The sequence below is a fragment of the Aulonocara sp. 'chitande type north' Nkhata Bay genome, linkage group LG11 (genome assembly GCF_057382095.1).
Source record: "Aulonocara sp. 'chitande type north' Nkhata Bay isolate Kocher_YH1m ecotype deep benthic linkage group LG11, A_spYH_male_GT1.1, whole genome shotgun sequence".
Lineage (NCBI taxonomy): Eukaryota > Metazoa > Chordata > Actinopteri > Cichliformes > Cichlidae > Aulonocara > Aulonocara sp. 'chitande type north' Nkhata Bay.
In genome coordinates this window covers 5,618,396-5,640,190 of record NC_141354.1, presented here as the reverse complement: position 1 = coordinate 5,640,190, position 21,795 = coordinate 5,618,396, and the positions used below count along the sequence as shown (strand labels likewise).

Genomic DNA, 21,795 nt, shown 5'->3' with positions numbered 1-21,795 from the left:
CAATTCTTCATCTCTTTTCCTCTGTTTCAGTGCCTTTGCAGGTCAACTACATGCCAGACTTTGTAATAAGAAATCAGCTCCAGATTCAACTTATAGATCCAATTTGTCTTCATTATCAGATTTTCCATCTTCTTGGATTCTTTGCACAGTTTGGTGGTCCTACATGAGTTGGCAATATAATTAAACCCATAGCGGTGAGAAAGGTTTTTTGTTACAGTCATTTGTCAGACTCTTACATATCTATAGCAGCAGAGTCATTGAATCAGAATTTGAAACTCCTGGTTCTGAAGACTTCATGTACATGCCGTTTTCCTTGTGATCACTCTTTCAGTTAAGTACAGAAAACTGCAGCGAGTAGCCATATTTAAGTCTACTATAAAATCTTCAAGCGAGCAAATACATTAATCATCGATTCATGCTCAAGCCACTGACGAGGAATGCTGTCAAACCTGATGTCACTGAGTGAAATACGGTGTACAACAGTCTGTGGCAGCTGTGCGCCCATGTGGGACACAGATTACAATCAGTCAATTACAGACACTACTGATCTTAACTTGTGTTTAAAGCACGCCGCCTGTCTTCAGAGTCAGTTTCTTCCGCTCCAGCTTCTCTACGACCATTGGAAAAACCAAAGAGCTGTCAAAAAATGTCAGGAACGAGGCTGTGGACCTGCACAAGACCAGCAAGAATACTGAAGATTGTCGTGGTCTTCCAACTTGACAGTGATTGCCAACATACTGCCAAGGCAACAAAGGAGCGGCCGAGCCAGTCTCCAGGCCTCGGTACTCAGGAGGGAGCTGAACTTTCTTTTTGTTTAGCAGCAGCCAAGAAAACTACAGGAGTTTCTATAAAGAGGGTGGAACAAACTCCTTCCTGAGATGTGTGCAAACCTGGTGACCAGTTACTGCTGTGCTTCGAAAGAATCGTTTTTCCATCAAGTGTTAAGTCATGTTGTGCTTGGTGTGATATAATATTTATTTCACTCATGACATGAAAATCTATTTAAGTTTTTTTCTGTTCTTTCTGGATACTACCATGAAATTTGTGACTGTTCGTTTCTTTTGTATGTAAGTGAACTTAAAGCAGGGGGTGAAATTAATAACTGACAAAAATACTGGAGCCTTTATTATGAACTCCTGTAAGCTCCTGGCACTTACTGCGCTACAACCAGGAGGTTTTTGTGTCGCCAGAAGTTCAGAGGTCTGTGTTATTGTGTCAGCGGAGCACTGGCAGCTTTTACACTTTATGCATCTCAGGATGTCTCTGACACCTGGCTGCCACTTTGTGGATGAGTTGCTGAATATTTTGTTTTGGAGAAAATACGTCAGATCACGAACACAAATTCTCAACTTTGTTCCAGCAGTTATCTACAAACTTCTAGGTTCTCATAATTTTGCATCTCTTTGTGTTGGAGCCTGACTCTCTCAGATGAAATGCATTTGTGTGATAAAGGATGTGCTGGCTTTAAACTGACCGACCGACCCCATGTTCATTAACACTGTTTTAAACTGGTAAACATAAGACTTCAAAAAGAAGAGGGAGAAAAAGTTATTTAACATAAATAACATAAAATCATGTGAGATGAGAGAAGGATTCTCTCAATTACACTGCAAAGGCATTCTTAATATAGTGTTAAACATCAGTTTAGAAAAACACCCAAAAAACCGTGCTAGATGTCTCTACCTGACTGGACTACTGTGTTTGGACACACTGGATGTGCCATCGTTGAGGTTCGTATTGTAGGCAGTGAAGGATGTCCCAATTTAGAGGTTCATCCAAATACAGCCTACAAATGCATCCTACATTTCCCAGGATTGGAACGATGCACCTGCTGGATCCTTTGTTGCTTTATTATTCGTTTTTGAAGGCGTTGCACGGGTTAGCACCCTCACACCTTTCTGGTCTTTTTAATTGGTACACCCCAAAGAGCTCACTTGGGGGTACGGCTCAAATGCTCCTGTGCCGAGGTCCAGATTAAAGCACAGAGGAGATCGGGCCTTTGCTGTAACTGCTCCTAAACTGTGGGACAAACTGCTCCTTCACATCAGGACCTCCCCAACATTGGACTCTTTTTAAACCCACTTTTGTTCCTTGGCTTTTAAATCAGAAAGAGTTTGTATGACTTTTATTTGTCTCATTTCTTACTTAAATCTTCTCTTTTTATGCTTCTTTTTCTTAAATGTTATCATTTCTTCCTATATTTTTATCTCTTGATTACCTTAAATGTACACCCCCTTGGTCAACAGTCGCTGTTTTAAATGTGCTACATAAATAAATTTGACTTTGACAGGATCAGGGCATGCTCCTAATGAGACGACAGTGTCCTGGGGCATTTCCCCCCCACGTCTCGATGGTCATTGCGAGCTCCCGGACAGTCTGAAGTGCAATCTGCCACATGAGGCCAGGCATTGTTGGGCTCAGGCCCGATATGTAATGGCAGTCAGGTGCTCAGCCTGCAGAGGTCTGTGCCTTCCTCTGGAGGAGTCCTCAGACCAAACCGTTCATCTGCACGATGTTACGAGCAGCATAATGTTCTCTATGGTCTGTGCAACGTCAGAACTACTTCATGGCACCAGTAGTGACGCTGACCCCAGCTGCCTACAGCAGCCCAACAATAATGTTCAATGGAAAACAATATTAGTCTGACAGTAGTGTTAATGTAGTGTTTGCTCTTAACACATGATGTCATGATGTCGTGTTAAGAGAGCGGATTGTCAGAGGGACCTATTAGTGTGTCGCACAGCAAACGAGAGCCTAAACTCAATAACAGCTCTCGTGAATAAACTACCTGATCTCCTGAATCCTGGGAAGGTTATGAAGATTAGTAATCAAAACTAAGACGGCTTTGGATTAGACTGTTTTATTGTCACTGAAAACCACAATACTCAAACTATGACACAAAGTTTGGTATCTGATGTGAAGTGGAAACGATATAACATTATTGTCCAGAGTAACGAACATGAATGAAAGAGAAGCCTACAGAGTAAATATGTACATGGATTCACAGTATTTGCACAATGTTATTTTTGTGTGCTTGTGTGTGTTTAGGGTTTAAAATGTGAGGACGGTGTTCCTGAGCTGGTTGTTTCTGGATCAGAGGTTCCTGAACCTCGTTCTTCCCAGAGGGAAGCAGGGAGCACAGACTGTGGTCTGGATGGGAGGATGATGTTATGAACCTTCTGCAGACTGTGTTTCCAGGTTGTGTCTGCGATACGGGGCAGCTGAGCACCACACTCGGTGTAAATGCTTTCATTTGTCTTTACAGTGTGCAGTGAGATGCCCATCTGCTACAAAACAGCCAATGTTAATTCACCACCGCTCTTATTAATACATTTTACACACGAGTTTTGTGCTGTGAATGAATTAAAATAATGCAAGATTAGAAATGTTTCACCTGGTTTAACCTCTATGTACTGTTAACTGTAACGTTTGCATTCAGCTGCAAACACAGTGTTTGTATCCACACATGTGTAGAGGAGATGTTAGTTATTCTTTTCAGTATCAGTGCAGGTGTGAAGCCTGCTCTGGCTTTATTGATCCGGATTTATTTTAATGAACCTCAGAAAATCTGATTGGTGTCAATTTATTTTTCCACAAGTTCAAGATTGTTTGTTCCAGCTGAAGCTACAGGCTGCCCTACAAAAAATGCAAGTTTGAAGCCTTATGTTAAAGGAGAGCAGTTTCCCTGAACCCAGACTGAGCTGGCATTACTGATATGACACAAACACAGAGCTGTGGTGTAGCTCGCACACTAATGGAATCTGCTGGATTCATTTTTGTTGCAGCTACATAGCACATCACGTTGTTCTGTCTGCAGCCTGAATGTCTTTGTTGCACAATTCAAGGGTTGTGTTATCACACTGCAGGAGCAGAGGAGCCATACTGGGGTACTTGGCGTGACTGTAACAGTGGATGTGCGTCCCTGACTGATAAGTCATGTTAGGTGACCAAGTATTGATGAAGTTTACCAACTGTAATGTAAACGATGTTTTCTAATTGTATCCACTGACAGTATTATACCCATTCAAGACATGCATGCAGCATGGGCTAGACCCCAAATGCTAGCTAAGCCTAACTACTGGCTTAGACGTCACCCAGCTTAACAAGGTCAGGTGTTGGGAAACCAGAACAGGACAGATGAGAAGCTGCCTACACGGGTAAGGACAGGAAACATGGAACTGATGTAACACGGCTACGCCAGCGAACCCACTCAGAGAGGTTATATGCATAAATGTGATGACTATGAACGGGCAAAGAACCAAGAAACACCTGGTAGCTCAGTGCTAGAACCTTTTGAAACTGAAGATCCAGAGACTGCAGCCCAATGGGAACAATGTGCACCAACTATTGTGGGAGGAGCTAAAGGTAAATGGACTGGTTCTAATATAGCGCTTTTCTACCCAATCTGAGCACTCAAAGCGCTTTATACAACTTGTTCATTCACCCAATCACGCCAGCACGTTTCTAGGCTTCCAGTGCTACCTAACATTCACACCCCGATGGATGCACTGAAGAGCAACCTGGGATTAGTATCATGTCTTCTGGTTAGTAGGTGACCCGCTCTACCACCTGAGCTACAGCCACAGGTCGGCACTGCTGAGGCCTGTATTATGTAGCAATGAGTTTGATATGATCAAAGCAAACCTTTGAATTTAGCCTGAGCAACGTTTTTAAAGCCCCGGGAAAAGGCTGCTTTACTGGCACCGTGACCAGGCGGTGGTGCCACCATACCATGCTAGGAAGCACGTGGCGCTCATTAGAGTTTTCTTTTTGATAGTTGGAAAAATCTCCTTCTGTTGCAACACTTTTGCATTTCGTTGCCCTGTACCTGTGCATGTGCAATGACAATAAAGTTGAATTCTATTCTATTCTTTTCTTTAGCAGGCAGAGATACTCCTGGGACATTTCATTGTTAGTAACCTTCTACTCTCGTAGCTGTGTGGCATAACATCCTGCAATGTGAACTCTGTGTTATTGCAGGTCTTTACCTTACAATATAAAGCACCTCGCAGGGATTGCTGTTGTGATTTTAACACTTTATAAATGAAAGTGAATTAAAAACTAGAGGCAGGTGATGAGGTTCTGTCAAGGCAGAACTGAAGGTGCAGTGTGTTTATAAAAATCAGCAGGTTGGACTCAGGCTGAGGTGTCACTGGCTGTTCACTCCTCAAAGCATTCAGGTGAGCAGCAATTAAATATGCCCAGTGAGCGCAGGTTACCTCACTGACGAGGTTAAGAGCAGCTTTAAGCTAAATGAGCTGGAGTAGGCATTAAGGCCATGTACACATGATAGCAAACTGAAAAACATATATATATATAGCAAATGTTTTTCAGTTTGCTATCATGGTGTGTCACGTGTAGAATTTTGAAGTGAAAAACAAATTGAATGTATTTTGGAATAAGGCTGGATCATGACAAATGCTGAATGAATACTTTCTGGATCCACTGTATCTGAAACAGTACCAGTGATATTTCTCTTTATTTATATGACGTTCCTCAGAGCACCTCCAACGTATCAGCATCATCAAGTTCTCGATGCATAGAAACACAGTGTTCCCTTCACGTCAACCCTGGAAGGCGTGGAGCTCCTGCTCACTGAAGCCCTGATGCTTCAACAACCTACAAGAAGAGCACACAGGAAAGGAGGTCAACACAAAGCTGAGTCAGTTCACGCTACACATGGAAAATGTTCTCAGTGTGGTGTTGTTAGGCCCGTGCAGCTGAATGTTTTAAAAAGATTTCAGGTGGAAAAATATGTGCCATTAATTACATCAAGTCCTTGGAAAAAAAAAGAACAATAGAGCGCGGAGCTGAGGCAGTTTGGCCTTTGAATTTATAACACATTTATTATTTAATGATCATATAAAATCTGAGACTTTGCCGGAGTCTATGTGAACATGCTCGCTGCCTGTTTCAATGATATTTCTAGGACGTATCACATGACTGTATTGGCGCTCTTAAATGCTGTGATTGCACACCAAGTGAAACAGTGCAGTCAGTCGAACAGAACATAGATCTCCGTGAGGATGGCTTTTAAATAAAACACTTTGTCAGAGCAGCAGTGCGGTTGTGTTACCTACCCGAGTGTTAGCTCTGTGAAGGCTGCAGGGCCACAGACACACACGTAGCATTTGGACCCATCAGGCCTGGACAGCAGCTCAGTAAGTATGGGCTCGTTCACCGGACCTTTCCGGCCGGTCCAGCGTTCACTGGGCTCAGAGAGGACATGCTCCACCTGAAACCTAACACACAGCAAACGGAAGACGAGACACGAGAGCCATTTTACATGTAGACATGTCTCCACAGCCATTCACTTCAGTTGAGAAGAGTTATTTTTCTGACACACCGGCTTATTGAAGCTCCAAAGGCTAAAACAAATATTGAACCAGCTATCTAAATTACATTTAACAGGACTGGCCTAAACTGGTTACTACTCCTCTCCTCATCGTCTCTCTTTCTCTGCATTTTCTTTTTCTTTCTTAGAGCTCGGGTTCTTTTCTACCGATGACTCCACCCTGCTGTTTGTTCACATGCACCACCTTAGAGGCTTGTTGTTAACACGACCCACAGTGTGAGGCCCTCCCCAGGCACACAGCTCCTATACCTGCCGTTATTAGCAGCCAGTTCATCCAGTTCAAAGCGCCAAAGAATGTCCTCTTCTCGTCGGTTAAAAAAGAGCAGCTTTGTGTTTCTGGAGACACACAAACATGTTGTAGGTTATGAAGCAAGCAGCCAACTGAAAAACACTACAACTGTTTTCTCAAACTAGTGTCAAGAGCACAGGGAGTTCACTGGTAAAACACCAGAGGTCACAGTGCACACAGAGCATTTAAGAACACAGTGTCAGAGCCTCAAACAAAATATAATCAACCACCCACACATGACAGATAGATGTTGCATCCAAACACTTTGGTTTTCATAAAATGATCAGGTTTGTGCAAACGTATTTGTTGTCTTGTTGGATTTGTAAGAATAAATCAAAGATGGTGAGTGGGTGTGAGATACTAAAGCTGTTGCACAGCTAACCAGATCCTTCAAGCACTCTGAAGTATTGATGGGAATCAAGAACCGGTTCCCAGAAGTCTAATTCCTTGTTACTTTGCTTGTCTATCCATCCCGCAGTTCCCCTTGCACTTCATAGTGCCACAGTCTTCAGAGTGGATGGACATGACTTTTATTTCTATAAAAGGAGTGCAAACTGCATCCACAGCAGCTGCATCATGCTGCTAACGCAACTTTAGAGCTTTGCAAACATGCTAATGCTAATCTAGCCAAAAACCCAGCGACGTTAAAGCTGAGTGAGGCGGCCCAGCAGACACACTCTAAGTTTCAACAGTTAACATGAGCACTGATGAGCAGTCAGCCTCCGTTTCTACAGTACTATCACCATGGCAACCACTTTCATCTTTGCTTCGTGGTCACACCTAAGTACTAAGAGAAAGATGACGTGTGTCCTCATTAGGACAGATCAGTGTTGGTGTGTGGGGCTGTAGCTTTATGTGTTTAAATGGTGATTATCACACAGTGTGTTTCAGTGCGTTTTGGAAAAATGCAAAAACGGTGTAAAAAGTAGTGAAACAAATTCCTGGAAGGTAACGTACGGCACTACATTTAAGAAAAGTGACCAATAAGTAACTTTTTTGAGCAATGAAACCCAAAACTGATCACAACAAAGACGGGAAATATCTCCAGTACGCAAACATCTGACCCACAGCATGCAATGAATGAATGCAGGAATGTAAGGTCTTTGCAAGTCATCTTTTTTGTTTGCATGTTTGCTCTCTTGTTGTTTGTTTGTTTGTTTGTTCCTCTTGTTGTTTGTTTGTTTCTTCCTCTTGTTGTTTCCTTCTCTTGTTCTTTGTTTGCTTTTCTTGTTGTGTGTTTGCTTCTCTTGTTGTGTGTTTCTTTCCCTTGTTGTGTGTTTCTTTCCCTTGTTGTGTGTTTCTTTCCCTTGTTGCTTCTTTCTCTTGTTGTGTGTTTGCTTCTCTTGTTGTGTGTTTGCTTCTCTTGTTGTGTGTTTGCTTCTCTTGTTGTGTGTTTCTTTCCCTTGTTGCTTCTTTCCCTTGTTGTGTGTTTCTTTCCCTTGTTGTGTGTTTCTTTCCCTTGTTGTGTGTTTCTTTCCCTTGTTGTGTGTTTGCTTCTCTTGTTGTGTGTTTCTTTCCCTTGTTGCTTCTTTCTCTTGTTGTGTGTTTGCTTCTCTTGTTGTTTGTTTGCTTCTCTTGTTGTTTGTTTGCTTCTCTTGTTGTTTTTGCTTCTCTTGTTGTTTGTGTCCTTCTCTTGTTGTTTGTGTCCTTCTCTTGTTGTGTGTTTCCTTCTCTTGTTGTTTGTTTCCTTCTCTTGTTGTTTGTGTCCTTCTCTTGTTGTGTGTTTCCTTCTCTTGTTGTTTGTGTCCTTCTCTTGTTGTTTGTTTGCTTCTCTTGTTGTTTGTTTGCTTCTCTTGTTGTTTGTTTCCTTCTCTTGTTGTTTGTGTCCTTCTCTTGTTGTTTGTTTCCTTTTCTTGTTGTTTGTTTCCTTTTCTTGTTGTTTGTGTCCTTCTCTTGTTGTTTGTTTCCTTCTCTTGTTGTGTGTGTCCTTCTCTTGTTGTGTGTTTGCTTCTCTTGTTGTTTGTGTCCTTCTCTTGTTGTTTGTTTCCTTCTCTTGTTGTTTGTGTCCTTCTCTTGTTGTGTGTTTCCTTCTCTTGTTGTTTGTTTCCTTCTCTTGTTGTTTGTGTCCTTCTCTTGTTGTGTGTTTCCTTCTCTTGTTGTTTGTGTCCTTCTCTTGTTGTTTGTTTGCTTCTCTTGTTGTTTGTTTGCTTCTCTTGTTGTTTGTTTCCTTCTCTTGTTGTTTGTGTCCTTCTCTTGTTGTTTGTTTCCTTTTCTTGTTGTTTGTTTCCTTTTCTTGTTGTTTGTGTCCTTCTCTTGTTGTTTGTTTCCTTCTCTTGTTGTGTGTGTCCTTCTCTTGTTGTGTGTTTGCTTCTCTTGTTGTTTGTGTCCTTCTCTTGTTGTTTGTTTCCTTCTCTTGTTGTTTGTGTCCTTCTCTTGTTGTGTGTTTCCTTCTCTTGTTGTTTGTTTCCTTCTCTTGTTGTTTGTGTCCTTCTCTTGTTGTGTGTTTCCTTCTCTTGTTGTTTGTGTCCTTCTCTTGTTGTGTGTTTGCTTCTCTTGTTGTGTGTTTGTTTGCTTCTCTTGTTGTGTGTTTGTTTGCTTCTCTTGTTGTTTGTTTGCTTCTCTTGTTGTGTGTTTGCTTCTCTTGTTGTGTGTTTGTTCCTCTTGTTGTTTGTGTCCTTCTCTTGTTGTTTGTTTGCTTCTCTTGTTGTTTGTTTCCTTCTCTTGTTGTTTGTGTCCTTCTCTTGTTGTTTGTGTCCTTCTCTTGTTGTTTGTGTCCTTCTCTTGTTGTTTGTGTCCTTCTCTTGTTGTTTGTTTGCTTCTCTTGTTGTTTGTTTGCTTCTCTTGTTGTTTGTTTGCTTCTCTTGTTGTGTGTTTGCTCCTCTTGTTGTGTGTTTGTTCCTCTTGTTGTGTGTTTGCTTCTCTTGTTGTTTGTTTGCTTCTCTTGTTGTGTGTTTGAACTGATACAGTTCGGGGAGGTGACCAACAACCAGATGGTTGCTCCAAGTACATTGATTTATATAAATGAATGCACTTACTGATCAGCACTGAATACAAAGGTGTCACTTATGAGCGCTGCTTCTGAAAGTTTGCTCCTACCCGATGGTTTCGATGTCTTCGAGGGCCGCACGGATGAGACGAGCCATGGGCGTGAAGCCTGTGCCTGCAGCTATTAAGTAGAGGTTTGTAACATCACGAAGAGGGCGGAGACTGAAGGTGCCTTCTGGACCACTTACGGCCACACGATCACCTAGAAGAGTAAACGCGTCATTATTACAACAGTTTCCACAGATTAAACACCTTCATCAAATCAAAATTCAGAACATTATTTACTGTTCGATGGCGAGTTGGTCGCGTTATTGTGCCGCACGTGGAAAAGCACACATTGGTTTTTTCATTGTACTTTTGTTTGTTACAGGTTAAGAGAGAGAAGTCACTGGACCTCATCCATGTTCCCACCCTGGGAGCTGCTCCCTGAATGTGACTCACCGACACTCAGGCTGCTGAGGTGTGGGGTGAACGCTCCACCAGGGTAGACTTTGATCATGAGGTAGAGGTCTGATTCCTGTGACCCGTTCTTAGAAGCTGCTGGAAATGTGTGCTCCACTGGAGTGTACGGCCTCACTACCTCCACGTCTGCATGTAGATAACAAACAGTAAGATTTACAGCTGTGCCCGTCTCGGTGATGTCACACTCCCAGAAACAGTCCAAGGTCAGAGCTGTTTCTGTCTGTGATTCGCTGCCATTGAAATAATCAAACTAATATCAGCATTTTACTCACTGACCTGTCATCACTTATCTAGCTGTGCTCATTTTTAACTATAGTAAGGCTTAGAATGAGACTGGTGGAAACAGTTGTCACAAAAATGTGCAGTGATGTAAAAAATCATTACATAAAAGTTAGAAATCACATATGAATTGAATTATACACATTTGCAGGTCACTGAGTAAAATAAGTAGCGATCCCCTACAACCCAGCCACACAAAGGCTGTGCGCTACATCATAATGAACCGATGAGTCAGATACTCCTGAAGTAACAACCAGAGAGCTGTGACAGGACATCAGGACTGCAGACTCGGGAGTGGAAGAGCACAAACCCTGAGATGTGTGCAAACCTGCTGACCATCTACTGTTGCCAACAAGAGGCTCTCCACCAAGTGCAAGGTCATGTTTTCCATGTGGTTCAAATACTTATTTTACTCACTGAAAATCACTTTACAACTTTCATGTAATGTGTTTTTCTTATTTTCAGTTTGCGTCCTCTCCACATCAAAATGAAATGAGCACAATAATCAGATTTTATGCCTTATGCTGATTTTATTTGGAGGTTAGCAAACGCACACAGGCGGCAGCACTGGGGACCAGTTTGTCCCACTGATGAAAGAGGGCAGCACATTATTCTGGACAGGAGGCCTGCAAACTGAATGCACCTGGTTTAAGACACCAACAACAAGGATGTGAATACTCTGTACCACTGTGTACTTCATGGTTGTAGATGATAATGAAACATCCCCACACAATATAAACTTTCTAACACTGCTCTATCTTCAGCAGCTCACCACACCTGCTTCCACAGGTGTTTTAAGCTTCCTCTAAACTGCAGCTTATACACGTTTCACCAGCTGCCTGTGCGACTGCTCACCTTGGACGAGCGCTTTCAGACAGACGTGTTTCCCGACTGGCACATGCATGACAGTCCCAGCAGGGAGCTGCAGTCTGAACAGGTAAGTGTTGTGGTTCACCTCAGTCTTAGACACCAACACACAATCCCGATAGAAGAGAGCTGTAAAACAGGGAACAGCAACGTGGTCTCCTATGTATCTTTCTTTTTGTCTGAGCACACAGCATGCAGGAAGCGAGTGGAGCGATGTGAACGGGCTACACGGGCACATCTGTGATGCTGTTGGAACCCACCTCGGTCCTTTTGGCGTACAAACGTATTATGGGACTCCAGAGGTTGACCGAGACTCGCCCATTTTCCGTGAGCACCTTTGCGTATGCTAACCTGGATCTTTCCCACGGAGAAAGCAGTGTGAACTGTAGATGATAACAACTTACCAACTTAAGGACAACAGCAAGACAGTGCATGTTCATTTTACAGAATCTGTTTTCAAAGATGTTGTTCACCTGCAACATTTTCCTCAACTTCATCAGAAAGACCTGCAAAAGCACGACAGTCGATTTTACAAACAAAAGCATTTATTCATAAGCTTGAAACTCACATTAGGGCTGTGTTGACAGAAGCTGTGCTAAAAGCTGGAGGAACAATCTCCACAGGAGAAAAACTGGGGCTTCCACAAGTAACAGCACCTAAAAGTCTCATTAGACATTCAAGTAGTTCTGGCACCAAATCAAACCATAATCTGATTTTAGCTAAATCTGGATACCACCGATTCACACCTTTATAAAGCTAAGCAAAGACCAAGACTACAACCCCAGCTTTCAGATCCTCTATGGTGAAATGCTCAATGACAGCAGAAAGAGAAACATCTGCTGTGACTTGTGAGGGGTGAAGAGAACAGAGAGTCAGCAGCAACATATGTGGGAGCTAACAAATATCTCTGTAGGACTTCCACAACTGAGGAATGCTTGGGAGAAAGCTCTTGTGTAGCTGTGGTCAAACGTTTACACGAAACTCAGGCTCTCTTTGGGCTTTTAATGATTTCTTGGAACGGCTCTTTTCCCAAAGTGGACTGAAAAAAAAAACAAGAATTGAGCACACAAATCTAAATCCATTTTGTATTTTCTCTCACCAAAGTCAAACAGATACATACAGGCTTAAATACTGTACATACATCCCAGCTAATACTTGACTAAATGTCTCTCGGTATGTTGAACCTTGAACAGTTCGTTTAAATTGGTCAGTTTTACACATATTTCAATACAGTTCAGCTCGGAGCTTTGGGAAGGTTAATGTTAACCTGCTTTATGCAGAACAACAGCTGGGAACAGGTCTGGGATCACTGTCCTGTGCTGTTTTAACTGTCTAGCTGAAGAGTTCAGAGGTCGTCCTTCTTCTGCACCAGGACCACTGGCAGCAAAGCAGCCCCACAGCACGATGCTACCACCACCATGCTTGACAGCTGATCTGCTGTTCTTGGGGTGGCGATAGCTCAGGAGGTAGAGCGGGTCATCAGCTGATCTACCGACGTGCCCATCAGAGTACGAATGCGTATCAATGTTAGACAGAAAGAACTTAAGCGCAGATAAAAGGTGCTTGTACGGGTGAATGAGGCGTGCTGTATGAAGCTCCCGCTCTCGTCAGTGAAGCTCAGTGTTTGCCTCATGTGAGTTATTGTAGTTTGCTTTTCATAGATGCACCTATGCTGCCGGCCTTGCAGCAGGGCCACGTTGATGACCCCAGGAGCCTTTTACAGCTGAGGTGCTTTTTTAAAGTAGTGTATCACACTTCCAGCCCAGCAGCTCTTTAAGGCCTCTTAGCTTAGTGCCACACCTTACACAACCTTACCTCCTTACACAAGTCTGCTATGACTGACAGGCAGATGATAACAACAGTTAATGAAAATGTTTCTGTGTTTGCCAGATTGGACAGCTGAGAGTTGGGCTTTCATTATGTAGAGTGAAAGACTGCTGCAACGACACAGCGCAGTGAGCTGCGTAGGATCGATGCAACACAGCAATACTCACGCAAATGAATCATGTAGGACATTTTCCCCAGCAGCACCTCCAGTCGAAGAACACCTGCCTTTAGATCGACAGTGGTACAGCCTGAGCTGGGTATCTGACACATACAGATGGTACAGTTACTGTGTGCACAGCTGGTACTGGTTGTACTGGTTAGAGGAATGAAAGCAACACAGGACACAAGTGGAGCTCAATAACAGTCAGGGCCTGGATGCACACAGTGTAGAGGGGGGCATGTGAAGAGCTCCATCTTACAGCACATCACAGGTGGAGCGATTACCTTTCTTCTGGTATAAACAACCAGATGAACAGTCCCATCAGTCTGGAACCAATCGTACCTGCAGCAACAGGAAGAAGAGGATTTTGTCACTCGAGAGCTTCCTTATCAGATGTGTTCTTTAGGTGCTTACTGTCCTTCATACCGAGGGCGAGAGTCTTTGTCTGGAAGAGGAGCCACTGAAGTCGGTGAGGCGAGGCCAGTCACAGGTGGGGGAGGGAGGATTGCTATGGCAACAGACGAAACCATGTTAGGTGCAGCAAAAACTTTCAGTTGGAATAACAACAACACATCATACTAAACATGAACATACACAGCATGACTCGATTATATTTATGTGTATTTATTACAGATGTGCCAATAAACTGGTCACAGCTGCACACATGTTTATTTTTTAAACACAACTATGGCAGCACCAGGATGTAGCGTCACAGCAGTTTCTACATGTATACTTGTGAGAAGCCCCCCGACCCCCAGCTTCATAGACTTAGTTAAAGGCTGTGTTTTTCTGCAGAGTGCAGACGGATGTAAATCTCTGTGTACCTCTAACAGCTGTGGCGGCCTTGGTGCTCATCCTGCCCACCAGGCACTCTTTCAGCATAGACTCATAGTTGACCCAGCGATGGACCTGCTCACAAACACACATATACACTCATCCAAGTCAGTCTCACCCCAACCAATCACAGCAGATGGCCCCGCCCCTCCCTGAGCCTGGTTCTGCTGGAGGTTTCTTCCTGTTAAAAGGGAGTTTTTCCTTCCCACTGTCACCAACGTGCTGCTCACAGGGGGTCATATGATTGTTGGGTTTTCTCTGTATCTATCAATGTATTGTCTACCTTACACTATAAAGCCCCTTGAGGCGACTGTTGTTGTGATTTGGCGCTGTGTAAATAAAGCTGAATTGAAGCTTTGAGCTTACAAATCTATATCATACTGCAAACACAAGTCCTGCTGCAGTCTTACAGACTTATTTTCACCTCTGCTCAGCTTTGCCCGTTAGCGAGGCCCCACTTTCACACATGAAGCCAACAGGAGAGTCGTTTTAATTGACTGTGAGACTGATAAAGAATTATGTCACAGTCTGACGCTAAAATCGAAGCTAAACACATCGGCATGACTAAACAAACAAATCCTGCCTAGAATAAAGAGCGGACATGTGAAGTCGACTCTGTAACTGATTTATTGATTCCAGTGATGCTTGATAGGAAAATGAGCCTACAGTCGCTTCGTGTGCACACTGGTAAACCAATTAAACGTTTACCACTTATCATAAATCTGCAGATGCATTCCAGACTATACAATACACTGCATTTACTTTTTGCTTCCATACCTGGTCAAAGAGTTCAGTTCCATCTACTCCTGCTGCCTTCATCAGCTCCTCTTCTCCACCAGGGTGGTAGTCCATGTAGGCACTCACATTATACACCATACCTGTCAAAAACATCCACACAACGTTTTGTGTATTAAGTTGTGTTTGTCCTCTGCAGACAGAAACAGATAAAACAGTATAAAACGATTGTTCAATATTATCATATTTTTAATTAATTATATTTTTAAAATTACACAGAATACACCCAGAAAACCCAGAAAGGTCCCACATCGTGAGCGTGCACACTCTGCTGAGAAATCAGCTGTGTTATCAGTGACTGGGCTCCTCACACAGAGAGACCTCGTCCTCAAAGGCTGCAGCACGTCTGCTTTACCTTAAATGAAACAGCTTCAAACTAGGGCGGGCCATGTTTATCGAATACACGCGAGGTATCGCGAGTTTTTCCACGTGCGACGCATAAATGGCTTTATCGTAACCATTGAGTATACGTCGCCATGGCAATATTAAGCTGTCTGCATGTAATTCACTGAGTTTTTTTTCTCCCACACACTGCAAATGCATCACTAATTCCCCCCTCCCAACCTGACACACTGCACTCAGCATGCGTGTTTATTTACTACAACATCGGGAAAAACATGGTGGCGGCGGGAGTTTGAGACTCGCTGTCGTTTGGATTGCACCAGTCGGGGGTTTTTGTAGTCGCCGTCTACACTTTTGTTTAGACAGTTTTTGTTTAAGCACAAAGGAGCACATTTTTAATTTCAGTTGTTTTGTCTGATGAAACATTGCTCGATGCCCTTTTCTGTTGCCGTGATCTTTTGTTAAATATCAGTGTTGTTGACGACAGAAAGAGACGAACAGCATCGTCACTGTGACAAACCTCTGTGGCGAACCCTCATAATGTCCTCCTGATACCACGGGACCCCACTTCATTTGACTGTTTTTAAAAGTATAAATTGCCAATCAATTCAGTGTTACAGCTTAGTTTTACTTAAGACCAACACATGACCACAAAATTTACCCTACATGTTACATTTTGGGCACTGTTTTGACACTATTTTTTTATTCCATTTCAAATGTATGTCTCATTTATACAAAATGTTTCTTTGTTTTTGGGTAAAAAATAAATTAAATCATCAGTTATTGTGATTATCGTTTCACAACCAGAGTCGGCTGCTTTAACAGATGATCACAGACGGGTTTATGTCAAAGTTAATGTAGGAAACTGTTTTTAAACTACAAGTTTTTTACTGGCAGCAAATAATCACATCTGTTGTCCTCTGGGCTCAAAAATGCCCCCGTTTGCTTTGACTGTTTATAAAGCAACAAGTACTGTCAAAGGAAAATAGTTTTTATATAATGTGATCAGCTTCATGAAATGTATTCTTTTATTGATCACTAAGCAAATGTCTACGTGACGTTTGACATGTACTTTTGTGTGATAAACAACTAATAGCTTCCTCTTTCTGTAAGAACATACAGACTTAGAAAAAGGGGAACCTCAGCTCAGAGTTCTTAGAATAAGAAGCTATTTGTACACACACACACACACACGCACACAGACAAGTATAAATAAAGCACGCAGACAGTGATGAGACGCAGGTCGTGCGTCCATGACTGCTCTCGCGAGTAAAGACAACTGCAGTGTTTGTGTTTTCTAACTCAGGCGTCTTAGCTGAAGAACTACGGGGTGATTTAGAGAAATCCCCTGTCAAGTATAAAATATCATTTCTGTGTTTCAAGGTTTTATTCATCTTTATTCCAACTCATTGCCTGACAGTTTTCTATATTTTGGCATGGTAGGAGGGCATGAGTCTGAGTGAAGGCAAACTTTCATGAGGACAAAGGCGTGTCCATATTTGACCCAAGTGCAGGAGGAAGCTCAGGTTTATTCCTCTGCACTGGTCCCATCATGGACAGCTTTCTTTCTGCAGTTGCAGGCCAAGGGGCATATACAGTAAACAAGCTGTTACAGGTGATTGTTTTCTTTTGGAAACCTGCAATGTTAGGGACAACTCGTGTCCTGACTGCAGGACAGACGGTTTGCCATCGCACACGAGCATGTTCCATGTACAGCTGGACCTGCATCACATGCTGCCCATGTTTTTGTCTCATAGTTCCCTGGTTTACTTGGATGTTCTGTTGGACAGAGTCCTCTGAAGGGGACTTGGTGCTCATACAGTCACATCAGTACCAGGATCTTACATCACAGCAGGAGGAACACCCACTTGTTCCATACACCTCAAATGGGAGCACGTTTGTGTCATGAACGACGATCATCTATTGTGTCTTTATCAAGAAATTATGTCCTTTTTGTGCTTCTGTGATTAATCTTGTGTCACCTTTAAAACTTCTCTACCAGACTCAGGATGTCATAAACTGGCCGTAGCGACTCTGCTGGATGCACGGCAGTAAGAATCAACACACCCACATATGCCTACAGCTGCATTCGGTCCATTTTTCTTCCTCTCTCGTTGTCCCTCCTTGTTCGTCATTGAGTTGGCTGTAGAGCAGGTCATCTGCTAATTGGATGGTTGTTGGTTCAATCTCTGTGTGCTCTAGTCTGGAGTTCTTACCAAGGTGTCCTTGGACAAGCTCCTCAGACTACCATGTCCTGGATGCCTGAGAACCTACTTGAACATAGTTCAGATTCTTCATCACTTTTCTTCACTTCATAGCCTTCTTCCACTTCTGCAGGTGGCTGATGTGCTTTTTCAGAGAAAGGGTAGCATGTGCTCTAAATATTGACAATATTTTCTATATCTTCTAACCCTGGATCTTCCTGAACATTGATTCTCCCTCCTCATTATACTAGAGGACAATATGTGCTTTGTCCTACTGGTCATTGCTTTGCACAACATGGTAAAAAAAAAAAAAAAAGTATGCTCACAAGCCTCCACTGCAATGGAGACCTGTGAGCTACTTTCTGTGTATGTATTATTGTAGGGTCGACCTTACAATATGAAGCACCTTGATGCGGCTGTTGTTGTGATTCGGCGCTGTATAAATAAAATGTAATTGAATATAGAGCACCTGCCTCCTCATTGTGCTGCCTGTTGTGGTTGTTATGACCAGTGCTTGACCCCACACATCAGTGATCCAAGATCAAAGATGTTTGAAAGCAGTATGGTGTGAAAATACAGCTCTTTGCAACACTTTGTACTTTGGGGTCATTTTTGTCCCCGAGGACAAGAGATGTCATAAAATCCAATAAAAATCCCATAAATAACTCAAATTACTTAAAACTTATTCCAGTCATGCATAGTATAGTAATGAATAACTTCTGTTATTTTCAGACCATCTGATGAATAAAAAACACATTGTTGAGAGCAAAACATTTCTTTAGAGGACAAAAATGTCCCAAGGACAACACAAGGGTTCAAATAAAACATTTCAATTCATTCAGATTTTTTGTGTTCAAAGTAGAAAAACTTACTGAACGGTGAATTTGAATGAGTACAGCTGTGCAATGTTGGGCCGTGTATGGTTGAAAATCACATTTGTTTTTGGAGGTTATTCAGACATATTGTGATATATCGTGTATCGTGATCAGAGATGGGCAGTAAGGGATTACTATTGCAAAAACGGTAATTAGATTACTGTTACTTTCCCGTAGGAACGCTGCGTTACTGCGTTACTAAAACCGTGATTTTTTGCGAGAATGTCTCACGACAGTGACGTAAGCGAGTGCGCTGTTAGTGACAACAGCTGTGTGCAGGTCAACAGTATATTATATATCGAGTGCGGAGAGAGTATGAGCGTGCAGCGTTTAAAGCGTGGAAGTACTGACCTTACTTTGAGTTTGATTCCATAAAAAGTGACAAAAACATTAGTGTCCGCTGTGCGTGGGAAGAAAACTTCTTTTTACAGCGAAAAAAAACCCTAAACTTCAGAGCAAGCACCGAGTAGCTACGACGTAATGGGAAACTCACAGAGAAACTCACGGATTCTTCCACTGACTGCGGCACACCTGCACCAGGGTAAACCTCCACAAACCCCACTCCTGCTTTACAGGTGAAAATAGAGCAACAGGACCGTTGAGTCTTTGACTTTATTTATTTTCTGCTGTGTTTTACTTGCATCTATTTAGTTTGTCATATTTGTTTGTTATATAGTTTGTCAAAAGGACAAACTTCACAAAGAGAAGTGCCATGAAGTTTTCTCCAAGAAGAAAGGCCTCTGCAGACTCACCTCGTATGCAGGTCCAGCAGTCCTCTCTCCTGTTGTGTTTCTGCAGTTCTTCCTCAGTAACTTCAATGAGGCGCCCTCTGAGTCCAGTAAGATCTTTTCCACTCTTGGCAAACCGAATCCAGTCCATGAGACTGTGGCCCGGCTTCAAGGCCACCTTTGAGGGCAGAGTCATGAAAAACGTTAGGAACTCATTTTAGACAGCAGAGCTCTGGAGCTTTGTGGAAACTCAATTCTGCTAATATGCCAGATGTTAATGGTGTGACGTTCAAAACCCCAAAACTCTGAACGAATAAATACTGCTCTCTAATGCAAAACATAAATCTGCCATAACAGCAACCAGCCTTGTTACTTCACATACACAACAACTGATGCATCCCACGAAGTAAGCTCTGACATTATTTTACGTTTACTTATTTAGCAGAATATTTGCTTCCGCCACTGAAAAAACAACAAACAAAAAACATTTTCACTTGGAATAAATTAGGCACGAACTCGTTGTTGGATTCGACATTTCCAGGTAACAACGTGAAATCTTGATTTATGTGGCAAAAAGTGTTCAGTTGTTCTCATGAGCGGAAACGACGACACAGGTGTCTCCAGATTACTCGGTTATTTCCACTGCGAGTTTATTTTATGTGCCAGGTTTAACTCACTGACTTATTTGCCAGAATAGAAGCTCTGATTTATTAGAATAATAAAGAGAAATGTAAAAAAAAGTCAATTGCGCAATAAATATTTTGGAGGATAATTAATAAATGGTTACAAAAGTAAAGAAGGGAGAAAGCGCATCAACACAATAAAGTGTGTAACGGGCGTGTGCGGGATTCACGGGTGTTCGGGGGATCCAGAAAGTGAGTTACCTTGTTCCTCCCGGACTGGCCGGACGGAGAGACCCGCTGCTGGGAGCTCGGTGCCGGAAAGGACTGGGTCGGGACGTTTAACATGTTGTGAACGGTCCGGAAGCAGCCCCACTTTCGTACAAACCCTGTTTAACCAGCGGCAGTTTAACACAGTCACACACAAACACCAGATATCACAGTGCTGTCATGCTGTCGGCGGTGCTAGCTCAGGACACATCTCGGCCGAGCAGTGCTGCTAGGCTAAGCTAGGCTAACAGGTCAACGCACTTTAGAGGCAAATCTAAAGAGTGAGACTTCGACTGAAGTTAATGTTCGCGAGTTGAAAGAAATATTTAATAATCAAATCCAGTAGTTCTCCTTATCCAGGATGTAAGTGCGAACTACCGCCTGGCTTAAGCTTCCGTAAATAAATAAGACTACATTTGTCGCGCACTCTGACGACAAAGTCAACACGTGAAGTCATCATTTTGCGACGTCGCTGCTTCGCGACCAAACAAGTTTAACGTGAGCAGATTATCTTTCTGTATTCTTACGATAAAAATATGAATTTAAGAAAATGCTCGATTATGATCCACCAGATTCTCCCGTGTCTGGGAGCTGAGATCGTCATAAGTTTGTGGACTTCCCAGTTGTTTAGCTTCTTTCTAGACTTCAAATCAGCTAAAGCCTCTTTCCAGTCTTATTGACCGAAGCTCCTGAAGTGCAGTCATTGATGCTGTTCATACTTTTAAATAAATTCATTTCAGCTCAGTTTTATTTTTATAATACCAAATCACAGCAAGAGTTGCCTCCAGGTTTATATTGTATGACAAGGATCTTACAATAACGCAGAGAAAACCCCAACATGGGAAGGAAGGAAAACTCCCTTTTAACAGGAAGAACCTTCCAAACAGGCTCAGTGAGGGGCAGCAATCTGCCCCAACTGTAAACATTGTAAAGTGAGTTTCATCTTTCATCAATTATTTATGTTTTGTTGCTTTCATTTTGTATTATGTGTGTATTTTTCTAAATCTATAGTTTATTCTTCAATTCAGCTGCCAGTGCACTAATCAATGCGATTTGCCAGATGTTTCCAACACAACTCTTTCATATGAACACGCTTGTATCAGTAAACCCCAGGTTAACTTAGCAGGCTGATAACCAGCATCATGCAACCACTTATGCTGACCGTCAGTGTTAGGGGAAGTGCTTCCAGGTCATGAAAAGATACTCTGGATATGTTGAACTTGCTTCATAGTACAGAAGGCTCAGAGTGAACTCTAGAGTTACCCAGATCAGCCCACACCCTGCCTTGTAGTACAGGCCTCAGGGTTTCCTCGGGGTGCTGCAGTTAAGACATTTACAAACAACATCAGCAAAACATTGGTGACACTGTGTGATGTCTTTGGTAGGGTGTCACTACAGAACAAGAGGAGCTGCATCAAAAACAACACTGATTACACCACTCAGAAAAACTCACAACAATTCAAAGTTAGCTTGAATAGAGTCGGGTTAGTTACACTGACATGAAAACACACCTGAAATTAAACTACTGAAAAAAGTGACAACAGATGAACTATTTCCTCCCTCACTCCCGCCGTCATCTTCCTCCTCCTCCTCATCTGAATCTGTCTGGTTGTCAGCTGGCATTGTGGAAACGTGGCATCTTCATTTCAGTGTTACTACTGTGCACTCTAAAAGACATCATGGCAGCTGGAGGGTTTGCTTTTCAAAGGCTAATCTGCTAAGAGGATTAATGGACAAGAGTGCCCAACCTTCACAATAAAAGTCTGTATGTACCTAGTCAAGACTCACGGAGAGAGGGTTGGTAGAGAGCAGTAACATTAGTTTTTCTCAAATGTTAAAACACAAAAGCCAATCCTGTAACCCAAATGACCAGTAGTCTAAACACATTTACTAAATGTAGCCA

At 42.6% G+C, this 21,795-nt stretch overlaps 1 protein-coding gene across 3 annotated transcripts; it reads right to left on the bottom strand.

The window, feature by feature from the left end:
* Nucleotides 1–2,829: 2,829 nt before the first annotated feature.
* On the bottom strand, nucleotides 2,830–21,582 carry LOC147318374 (cytochrome b5 reductase 4-like). Of its 3 annotated transcripts, none has more exons than XR_015131449.1 (16): nucleotides 21,404–21,582; nucleotides 19,887–20,011; nucleotides 19,027–19,180; nucleotides 14,836–14,936; nucleotides 14,049–14,133; nucleotides 13,651–13,732; nucleotides 13,509–13,566; nucleotides 13,232–13,325; nucleotides 11,711–11,743; nucleotides 11,498–11,620; nucleotides 11,226–11,366; nucleotides 10,071–10,217; nucleotides 9,681–9,831; nucleotides 6,609–6,691; nucleotides 6,081–6,242; nucleotides 2,830–5,619 (listed from the first exon to the last, which is right to left on the bottom strand). XR_015131449.1 is itself a non-coding variant. In XM_086310295.1 (16 exons), exons 1-16 carry the CDS (start codon nucleotides 21,513–21,515, stop codon nucleotides 5,565–5,567), a joined length of 1,710 nt encoding a protein of 569 aa, XP_086166421.1. In that variant the 5' UTR covers nucleotides 21,516–21,582; the 3' UTR covers nucleotides 2,830–5,564. The 3 variants fall into 3 exon arrangements, 2 of the variants coding, with proteins under 2 accessions (XP_086166421.1, XP_086166422.1); XM_086310295.1 differs by having other exon boundaries at nucleotides 6,605–6,691; XM_086310296.1 differs by having other exon boundaries at nucleotides 6,605–6,691; nucleotides 19,887–21,210; nucleotides 21,404–21,521.
* Between the last annotated feature and the right edge of the window lie 213 nt (nucleotides 21,583–21,795).